The sequence below is a fragment of the Zootermopsis nevadensis genome, unplaced genomic scaffold (assembly GCF_977971745.1).
Source record: "Zootermopsis nevadensis isolate Lab colony 2312 unplaced genomic scaffold, Znev_1.0 Znev_ptg000004l, whole genome shotgun sequence".
Lineage (NCBI taxonomy): Eukaryota > Metazoa > Arthropoda > Insecta > Blattodea > Termopsidae > Zootermopsis > Zootermopsis nevadensis.
The window spans coordinates 2740955-2752815 of NW_028259136.1; the positions used below are offsets into that span (position 1 = coordinate 2740955).

General features: G+C 38.6%; 1 protein-coding gene across 1 annotated transcript; it reads right to left on the reverse strand.

Moving 5' to 3' along the window:
* Positions 1-5738: 5738 nt before the first annotated feature.
* Positions 5739-11157, reverse strand: LOC110830855 (serine hydrolase BPHL). The gene is made up of 6 exons (XM_022066193.2): positions 10772-11157; positions 10575-10665; positions 9713-9879; positions 9158-9311; positions 8264-8519; positions 5739-6787 (listed from the first exon to the last, which is right to left on the reverse strand). Exons 1-6 carry the CDS (start codon positions 10886-10888, stop codon positions 6697-6699), a joined length of 876 nt encoding a protein of 291 aa, XP_021921885.1. The 5' UTR covers positions 10889-11157; the 3' UTR covers positions 5739-6696.
* Positions 11158-11861: the final 704 nt, after the last annotated feature.

Here is an 11861-nt window from a genome sequence, read left to right on the forward strand (position 1 = left end):
TGAGGAACGGTGGCGACTTGTAACAATAAAGACAGAATAGGTTATGATTACAGAAGTGTTCAGGGACAATTTTTCACCCGCGTCGCACTCTAATGTGCCAAGAAAACACATGACGTCACAAAAGAAAATTTCTCCTCACGAAAAAGACGATACAAAACTATACATTGCAATAGATACGTATCTACATATAAATCCTGTACAGATGCATACATATAACACCAAAACATCACATTTTAAATAAAACTAACGATGATGAACAGTGTGTGTTACGAATTCTGGTAACAGAATATAAGTTACTGTCTTTTTCTAATCATAATGTGCAGAAACACAGTTTGTTTAAAAAAAATCGTTGAACACCAGTTGAGGAACATTGGTTTGGAGTGGGAGTAACTTGTATCAATGTCGTGTTAACAATCCCCTTCTAATCCTTGACCGCATTTATATCTGTAGGAGGTATACTGACATGTAATTAGGGAGTATTCAAGAATAAAGTAAAAAAAAAGCTATCCCTCTACACGCCATGTAGGCGTTTGGGGGGGGGGGGAAATGAAAGATAAGCTAAAATGAAAACGCGATAATTTCTCAAATAAGACGGCAAAGAAAAACCTAGAAATAGACTATTCAGAACATACTTAGAAAGAAATAAAATCCAAATCAAACCTTGAGACTGCAAAAAAACCCCCTAAGATTCACTGCAAAACCTCCACACCACTGGACCGACCCAATGCCACCTATTTATAGAAAAAGGAGACAACGCATCTGAACCACCCTACAAATTGATAGAAGCTGAAGTGACCACCATGTACGAACGATAGACACTTGTCCGCCCTGGGCGTGCATGGCCAGAACTTTAAAAGGCAACGAGCTGATCGCAGTCCTGGAATCAGAAGAGAGATTGGTGTAGGTTGATGCTGCAGTTCACAAGTGTGTAGGGGAAAGAGTGTGTGGCAATTTCTTTAGAAGGAAACCGGCCCTCAGACACGTCACTGGCTCCCGTTGTAGACAACAGTGATATAAGTCTTATCATGCCTCAGTATTAAAATGGAAAAGTCTCTTCATGATTTCGCAGTAGAGATTTCTGGGAAGTGTTTTAAAGTGCTCACAATTATTGACGTTTTGGAGGGGGTCTCCAAACGGTAACAGTTTTTTCCACTTCGAAACGGCGCGATACCCAGAGAACAATATAATAAATCTCAGACTGCTTTCTGCAGAATTTAGATTCCCAAATAAATTTCTGTAATGCCAGAATTTCATGAGCCGGGATAGCTCAGTCAGTATAGTGACTAGCTACGGGCTGGACGGCCGGGGTTCTATCCCCGACGGGGGCAGAGGATTTTTCCTCTAGCCTCTGCGTCCAGACCGGCTCTGGGGCCCACCCAGCCTTCTCTACAATGGGTACCGGGGTCCTTTCCCGGGGGTAAAGCCGGTCGGGGCGTGATGCTGACCACTCACCCCCATCTAGTGCCGAGGTCAAGGAAGAGAGGAGATATACCTCCTCTCACCCCAAACGCCTACATGGCGTATAGTGGGACAAACTTTACTTTACTTTTAATGCCAGAATTTCTCTTAAAATTACAAGCACCGTCTCCAATTAAATCTCATAAGTCTGAGTTGTTATTCAAGAACATGACATCAAGAATTAATTTTTCCAAACTCATTCGACGCTACAGAAATTTAGCAGTCGAAACAGTGTCATGAAATAAATGATTAACCATTTATCCAAAGTTAAAGTGGCTGGGGCGTGAAGCTGGCCACTCATCTCCACGTAGTACCTAGGATGAGTGCATTAATATATATACCTACTCCCCCACACGTCTTCATAGTTTGCGATGACGTTATTTTATTATTTATTTAGTGTTCTGTCTGACGACAGGTCCATATGAACAGGATCCTTCCATCCTTTTCTCGGACTGGGACCTGTTCATATACGTTCTTGGCAGATGATCCAGAAGTGGTTTGCCATTGCCTTCTTCTGTGTGTGAATGGAGTAATTGTTGGGATGCCACGGAGAAACCGGGGAAGCCCCCGGAGGAAAACTCCGTGTTGCCTAGACCACGGCCTTGCCCAACACAAGTCATAAATTCGGGCACCGCCGGGAATCGAACCCGAGACCCCAGGATTACATGGCCAGCGTTCTAACCGCTAGACCACCGTGGCACTGCGATGACGTTACAGAATTAAGATAAACTTGTGCTACTCATGTCCACAAAACTGTATAAGTGGGTTGTGAACCCCGCAGAGGACTGTTTGCTGGCTGGATCACCTTGTCTTGCCTATTACGGTGCCACTGCAGAGTTTAAACGTGAAGTTGTGCACTTTCATTTACCCCACAAACATGCAAGGTACTGGTACATGAACAATAAACATTCTTTTTTAAAGGCTGCAAGTACAAACAAGGGAACAGGTTGGGAGTTTAAATGTTGCTTAACACTGTTCTTGTACGACAGAGATGGGCAACTACTTCTATCGCGGCCAGGAGAAAGCTACGGAGGATTTCTTGTGCGTGGTTTATTTAAAGACACTGTCACTAGTCCGATGTAGACTGACGAATTGAAAAGGTTGTGGAAGGAAGCGGTCGTGGTCGAATTTGAGGAAACATTCGGAAATACTTCTGAGCGACCGAAGAAATCCACGACAAGCCTCAGTTACCAAAGCCAGTCTGGTCTTTTAGCGTAGGCTACAGCCCGGATCTCACCAATATAGAGGAGGGGTTCTAACCACTCGACTGCAATATTATTGGTTAAACAGCCATCAGCCATTCAAAGTGGCTGAATTCTACGTACTTTATTCTCGTATACAAAAACGGCACGAACATGGAAGTTAATGTCACCTCTGTGCCATGAATGTTAAAGGGGAAATGAAGATATATTTCCACGCATTCTAACCTCGTCATAAAATGCAGGTGAGCGGCCAGGTTCACGCTACGGTCACTTTAACTCCGGAGAAAGAGCGCTTAGCATCCGGTGGCTGGGTGAGCCTAACAGGTCTGCAAGAAGGATGCGCGTACAAAAAGACCATCTTAAACTTTGACTGGAATTCTGAAGATATTAGAACAAAAAACCGAATCTACAGTGGGGACCAGAACATACGTCTGTTGCAAATCTCAATGCTAAGGAGGTACTAGAAAATGCGAATAACTGAATTATCATATGCCTATAACATCTGACACTACTACCGCGTGTCGAAATTTTCATTCTCTGGAAGAGGCGCGCTTAGAAAAGAGACATAGCTAATTCTTGTCCACGAGACTCGACATGTAGAGTTCGAGATCCCTGTAATGTGACGTCCTGATTGTCATATGATTGTGGTGCACCTTCGAAAAACACGGAAGTTTGGTCGGGTTTCTTTCTGACAACCTCGCGAAATTTAGACACACAACTTACGCATAATCGACGGGTTTTTATTAAACGTTTTCTATCTTAACTAATACTACAAACATGGCAAAGCTGCGAAACCAAGAGTTCGTTTTGGTAACTTTTACGTGGAAATTGTTAATAGCGAAAAATTACGCACACAAACAGATGGAGTTTCGCAGTTTTTATTTTACAGTTTCTACATACCTTACGACACAGATGAATGCAATTACAGGATAGTGGGCGTCGCGGGTTCTTCCTGGACCTTATTGTTTTGCCTCATATGGGACAGGACGAGAGGAGATTTAAAAGTGCGGTCAATCCTGATCAGCTGAGGAGAACCTTAAGCAGAACTTCGACTTGGGATGTGATGTTGCAAACATGAACGGCATAACAACCTCTTCATACCACGTGTTTATAAACTCGACAAACATTTAAACTGCAGTCGAGAGGTCGCAAAGGGGGAGTACTGTGAAATGAAAAAAAAAAGTCCATGATTTGCAGTTACATGACCAGAGTTCAAAGTACAGCGAAGATTTTTAAGATACACGTAACTGACCAACTTGGGAGTGCTGGCAGCGGACGTTAGTAAAAGGCTAGCCTCAGCTAGAGGCGCTGCTGTGGGGAACAAACACGACTAACGGAACCTACTTATATCTTCTACACAGCTTATTATACGTACCTTAAACATCAAATATGTTACAGTAACATTTAAAGACACTAGCCACGGTGGTCTAGCGGTTAGAACGCTGGCCTTGTAATCCTGGGGTCTCGGGTTCGATTCCCGGCGGTGCCCGAATTTATAGCTTGTGTTGGGCAAGGCCGTGGTCTAGGCAACACGAGTTTTCCTCCGGGGGCTTCCCCGGATTTTCCGTGGCATCCCAACAATTACTCCATTCACACACAGAAGAAGGCAATGGCAAACCACTTCTGGATCATCTGCCAAGAACGTATATGAACAGGTCCCAGTCCGAGAAAAGGATGGAAGGATCCTGTTCATATGGATCTGTCGTCAGACAGAACACTAAATAAATAAATAAAATAACATTTAGAGCGAATCAATCACGTAACAAACTTTCTGCATGTCGAGCCCATCTCAGCATTTGACTGAAAACCTGACAGGAAAAAAGGGGAGAGAATTGTTTACATGGTTTTCCTTAGCCTCACCAGGCAAATTCCGGGATAAAACCTTAAATCAGCCCATGAACACTTCTTTCCATTTTATTGCTTACTGATCATCCCATCATCTGATGGTACACTCTGACTTACCGACAGCATTCGTCAATAAATCACAAGGAAATAAATAAGTTCAATATTAACACTGACACACCTGACTTATATCAGTCTTGTTCTGAGAACTTGAGCACAGGCAAGTCAAGCGGCCAGCGTGCCCTGACTTGCTTCTGAGTCATCAGCACAGGGATACAAACCAACGCCCAACCTATTCAATTTTCAGCCTCTTCTCTACAAGAAGCCTTGAACAGAAATTAATAGTGGGTGGAATCTATGCTGCTTCGTAGCAGGGAATGTGGGAAGTCTCAAAACATGTTTTGGGGGAGCAAAAGGACAAATTCTCAAACGCCTCCTTCTCGCAGACAATGTTAAAAGAAGTGTTGACCTTTGACAGTTAAAATTCATTCCATCACTAATTTTGCATAATGTGAAACTTACTTTGACCCCCTCCCCCTTTTCCCCACAAACATTATACAGCTATATACTTTCTTCAGAGATCAAAAAACTAAAATTGAGGTCAACTCCATCTTGATTGAAATCAGAGAAACATTATGTCATACTCGGTGAAGCTGTGTCATCAGCGACACATTACTATAAAAGGAAGAAGAATGATGTCATGCTAATTTTAATGCCATTCTTTGTACACAAATAACAGGAAATAGTATCTAATACTAAATTATTTTCCTTTTGCCGTGTCCTTGTATGTCCCGTTAATTATAAAGGCAACATCACTTCACGTGTAGTCAGATTATTTCTGAAACATCTGCGACAAAATGTAAGTTTTCTTAACCATTTGAAACCCTACATTATATTTAAGCGTAATTACCCTGAATTATTCCTGAGTTACATTTTAAAGTGGACTGTATTATTCTAGCTCGATGTGTTCCTTTGTCATAATTTAGCCAATTTTCCTTATTTTTCAAGGATAGACAGGATTACGGAACCAAGTCTTGCATCTGTCCCTCTTCCATAAGAACTTCTAAACTGAGTGAAAAATTCTCATTGAAATTTGTATCGATATCATGCCAGAAGATGCCATTCCACTGTTGTGCTCTTAAATTCCCTTCTAGCAATACAGTAATGTAGTGGTCATGCCAACTTCTGAGGTGGGTGAGACATTAGTGCCAGGATTCTGAAGAGCTCCATGAAAAATATTCGACAAATAAAGTTTTATTGTAGAATGTAATATAACGCTGCAGCCACACATGTACATTTAGCGTTTTATCTACGACTTACATACTTTCACACCACTTTTAACTAGGTGAAATTTTAAGTCCCTGCAGTATGAGGATGACTGTCTTCTGGGACGTTTAATGACATTTCAGACATATAAGCAAGGTGACAAGACATCGCCTTGAAGACAGAGGCAATGAACACCACTGAAACGTTTGTAAACTTCCACCAGACTACATGGTGCAACATCCCAGAAGACAGTCATCTTAATTTTGGTGTTATTTTCCCACGTGGTCTCTTCCTTCAGAGTATTACGTCAAACATTATCATTTTACCTGGTGGTGTAAAAAAATAAAAATTTGAAGACTAATCCAGATGTAATCTCTGGAATGCAATCTACGCCGAATACATTTCAGAAAATGCCCAAGACAATTATTTCATACCGAGATCTATTTTTACCTCTGAAAGACTTGAATATTGATAAAATCTTCCTTCAGAGTATTACGTCAAACATTATCATTTTACCTGGTGGTGTAAAAAAATAAAAATTTGAAGACTAATCCAGATGTAATCTCTGGAATGCAATCTACGCCGAATACATTTCAGAAAATGCCCAAGACAATTATTTCATACCGAGATCTATTTTTACCTCTGAAAGACTTGAATATTGATAAAATCCATGATTACATCAGAATTGTGATGATGCGATGTGATGGTGAAGGAGATGATAATGACAATGCTAAATATATATAAGCTTATTGACTTTTTATTACTATTGCTAAAGAGTGTCCCACTGAGAGAATCATTCCGGTTAAACTGCTTGAATATAACCCACCTAGCTTATACTGCAGTATTGAAGGTTCATGCTTCATTTTAATCCCATTGCAGGCAAAGTAACAGTACTGAGGAAGATTTAGCATTCTCCCGAAAGACACATTCATTTAATGAGAAATTCAGTCACCAAGTTGTTAAATTCCTCTGCATATCGCAAATGGAGGTTGTGTTTGCCATCTTCAAATGTATGGAGCCTGAAAACGAAAGATAAAGCTGATTTAAGCAGTGCTAAAAAGATACACAAGAACAGAATGAAAAATAAAAAAATAAATATGGAAGTTTGTATAAAAATAACTGCACTTTATATTGCAAGTATAGAAACGTCTAAAGTACAGTACTGTTTCACATTTACTCCCATGTTTCTTGAAAGTGAGAATAAAAAGAACTTTCCTGAACGTATCTTCCTTAAATTAAACTAGAGAGAGGTACAAAAGGGTTGTACTAAAAGAAGGAAACTCCATTCCTGAAATGTTAAGGACTTTTAATATCTTTTTATTGTAGTGAGGTATAAAGGCTGTTCAATTACGGTATACTACACTTGTCTTTATTACGTCTATCTATGGTCCAAAAGATCAAGGAATAATAAACAAACCCCCTATTTCTCCACATAATTACCAAAGAGACTAACACACGCATCCCAGCAATATGCAACCTGTTTCATTCTTGTCGAGAAGAATTCAGAGCTCAGTTCTTGCAGCCACCAGTGCAGCCCAGTACTCACCTCATCATCAGTATACACAAGACGGCAAAACACAAAAGAAAACTGTGTGTCTATCCACATCTTTTTCTTGGATAAGGGCAAAATCATACGAGTAAAATTAGAAGTGAAAATGTGGTATATTTCAGGCACGACAATAACAAATTAAAATTATATTCTTTCAGTTTGTGGGAAGAACAAAGACTAAGGTTGTCTGCGAACAAAGTGTTAATGGAAATACTCAGACAAGAGATAGCTGAAGTAACAACAGATTCTAAAAATTACATAATGAAGTTTTATAATTTGAATTCTTCACTTAATACTGTCAGGGTCTTTAAATTGTAGGATGCATGGAAAATGAAAAATAAATATCAAATGTTGGTCAGCAAACTCCATGGGTAAAATCACTTACAAGAAGGCATGGGTGTAAATGGGAGGATTTTAGAGAAACCTGGTTAAGAAGATACAAAAACAGATTCAAACTGGCTCTAGATACAGTCAAATGACAAGGTTTTGCAAACAAGATACTAAACTATTTTCCATAAAAGCAGAGAATTCTTTGATCAGCTGAATCATATCAAATGCTGAAGGAACACCTTCACAACGGAGTTAGGTAATTTATTAAGTCCACAGAGACTTTGTTTCATGGAAGTACTTAAAAATAGAAGTATCAGAAATTATGTTAGACCTTATAGTGTCCAGGCTAATAAATTGACCGTACAAAATTGTGTCAGCATTGACCGGACAAACTTTTGGAACTTGCGCATCCATTATATTGGACCGGAACATGCAACTACTCTCAGGTCAAAGAAACAAAAAGCTATGTCAAAAGTGGCAAGAAATGTATTTCATATCTAAAAACTGCAAAGCAGCTACAGTAGTTGTTTTGTAACAACTACAGCAAATTTAAAAAAAGGTTAATGTACTTTTTGGTCCTGGGAGATTGTTTCTAAAAGTCGTAAAATTGACTAACTTGCTGTGCTGAATGTGTTTCAGCAGGTATCCAGGATGTTCAGGTGCTAACATGGCATCCTTATTTCCATGAACTATTAAGGTGGGGCAGGTGATCTTTGACAAATAACCCTTGCATATATCACCATTCTGATTTTTGTAGATGTCAAGAAGTGCATCTACCCACTGAGTCCACATTGCGGACAAACCTTCTTCTCCATACAGATTTATTAATGGAGTTTTCATACGTTCTGACCATTTGCTTATGTCACGCATATCTGCAACAAACAATAATTACAATTATGTCATACTGACATAACCTCATTTGTTACTTTACACTCTGTCTTCTCAACAAAACACCCACGATTCTGGAGTTCACAGGTACGGACGACGCAACCACAGCTCGCCGCAGACCACCTGCGGCCACCGGACCATCAGATCAATAGCTAAGTGCAGAGTTCAACTCCTGTGAATAACATCTAGTGCAGTGTCGCTTGAAATACCTTTGTCAAATACCCTGTTTCATTATTTATTTTCTAAATCCAGTTTAAAAGATTTGATTAAATGAATTAATTTCCCTGATACCACTGACGATGACCTCTTGAGGTTGAAACGCGTATGGCAATAGTGTCTTTTTTATGGTGTTAAAAGTTGTTTGTTTGCTTATTTTATATATTATTAATGTTGAGTTATATAAAATAAAAAAGTTATGATGCACTAATATCTTTCAAAAAGATGACTTATTCTAGGCTGTTGCACTGTATAGTCTGGTAGAAGTTTACTGATGTTTCAGAGGTGCTTTCTGCCTCCAACATCAATGATACAGGCAGTGACCAGATGTAAACAGATTACATAAGGAAACACAGTAAACTATATATATATATAGACACACACTTCTTAGAAAGTTGTAACTTACTTTCATATATTTTTGCCTCTTGGTCAACGACATAAGAATTTGCTCCCCATATCACCAACTTGTCAATCTGTTCTGGATGCTTTGCAGCAGCAATCATAGCTGTAATTCCACCATCACTCCATCCCAACATAGAGAACTTGTCTATGGACAATGTCTACAATATTACAAAATTAATTTTTATGTATGAAAAGGAAGCATTTTGCTTCAAAAAGAAGAAAAAAATCCAATTTTGATAATTTTTAGAATTCAGAGGCAGAAACATCAGAAACTCTACAACTGAAGATATGGGAGCAACACTGGGCTAACAAACAAGTTGGGAAATTTGAAACAATAACAAAAAGTAATCTCACTATCACAGTTTATCTTTTTTATTGTGGCACATGTAGTTTTTAAAAATTTAAAGTTGTGACTTTCAGTATCTAATAAACTGGAATTACACCAACCATATTCAACTTCATTTCCATTATTTTAAGTTTTAATAAAGTGTGAGTTGATCCATTTTTGTTTCCAAGTCTTCAGTTACAGTGAATTTTTACTTATCTGATCATATTTCACCTGCATGAGTTTCAATGCCCAGTCAGCATCTCGATGAAAGAAGTCTTGTGGGAAATCACGGGTCGGAGGGCGGCTATTTCCATATCCTGGTGGATCCCATGCTATAACTGTGAATTTAGACTTGTCCAGACCTTGTACTTGTGGCTTGAAATCACTCCATATTGATCCTATATCATGAAAAATATAATTACTATTATCATAATCATTTCATCACTGCCATTATCATCACCAATGTGATCATGAGACTAACCCTTTCAATTCCTGAATTCATATTACATTACTCACCATTCATATAACATCTATTATGTTTGAATCCCATACTGTATTCATGAGCAGATACGTACCTATCTACCAGTTTTTAGTGCTCATTTCTGTCAAATGAATGCAAGCTGGGTGGGGAAGGTAATAAAATGAAATAAAAAACTTAATATTTTCTATTTCACCCATTTCTGCAACCTTCCTGATTCAACTAAAAAGTTTTACAACTGTACTTTTCATCCCATTCTAGAAACGTAATTTTTAACTTTCCTTTTGTATGCCTATAAATTAAAAATTTAATAAAACAGAAATTTAAACCATTTAATATGCAGTTATGGGACATCTGTATGCTTACAGAATGTGGTTTGAGTATGATGTACCTGGCCTTTTAGCTGAAACATTTTTCTGTGATGGCCATAAACAAGATTTGAGCAACATCAAGAGCAACTGTACAGACAACTCACTGACACTCCCATGACCAAGACTTCATACACCATTCTAATACTGCAAAGCAACTAAAAAACATGCAAATTAGCAGCCCAGAACATTCATTATTATATTTTCAATAATTTTGATTTGAAGAATTATTTTAAGAAGTACTGACCTAATGCTCCTGGGAGGCAGAGTACAGATTTTGGGCCACATCCGACTTTAACATAGTTGATTTTTATTCCATCTACCGCTACTTTACTCTCCTGTTAATTAAAAATTAGAAAATCAATAAATAACACTCAACTGGAAACATTACAAACATATTAATTCCATTATGTAATGGTACGCATTCGTTAAACATAACCTAACCTGCGGTGCAGAACTATATGATCTATTCACAGGTACTGCACTTCGAACAAATACATAATCATTTGCGACAAAATTTCGTAACATTTTTGCAATCGCCCTACCCAAAATAAACTTCATTTTTAAAAATTAGTATTTGAATTATTTAAACTTAATGGACCCTGCTTCCGAACCACAACCAGCGCCTAATTTATCGTGCCTTCTACTCTAGCGTCGTTTCTCTGTGTTCTCAGAGCTATAGTGTTGACTGAAATCAATAAACAACTTGTTGTATTTGTCCCAAAGTCCGTAAATGCATCCGTCGTTTATCAAGATATGTACATCGTCGTTAATTACTGTAGTTCTGGGTAGAATTACAAATATCGGAAGCAGCGTCTACACCTCATGCTTCCTACCGTTATATCTAATATTCATTCTGATTTTTCTGCTAATTCCTTTATTAACGACTTTATAAAAGATGCCGTAATTCAAGACTATTCCTGTAAATAATTCTACCATCACGTGTTATCTTTTTACCTGTCTCTCAGCAATAATATTTTTGGTACTAGGCCAGGAGTGGCCAACCTTTTCATTACCGTTGGTCGCACTGCCTAATCTATATTTTTGTTTTGAGCAGGGTGGGGGAAGGGGGTGCACGGTATAAAAAAACAAAAAAGTTTTGCTGGTGTTACTATTCCTGTTGTAGTTTGTTCAAATCCACCACTTTTACCACCATTTACAATTATATTATGCCTTAATCAGTGTCATATATATCTTTTTCAGATGACATATTTTCAGCATATGCAGTGACTTTCTTAAAAGAAGAGTAGTGGGTTGGCTGAAATAGGTCTTTCCATCAAATCGAAAAACCAAGTAGAGTAACCTGTGAATTGTTGAATGACCCTCCTTAATGTCTGTTGGACTACTAAAATGTTGGTGAAATATAGATAAAGGTAAAGTCAACCCTGTTGCTTAACTAAGCACCACAGTCATGCAGAAATATGGGGGATGGAGGTATAGATCCAGGCACTCTTAACTAGATGAAGCTGAGTGGTCAGCTTCATGGCCCAGATGCTTTATGCTCAAGGGAAGAACCCTGGTACCCACGGGACAG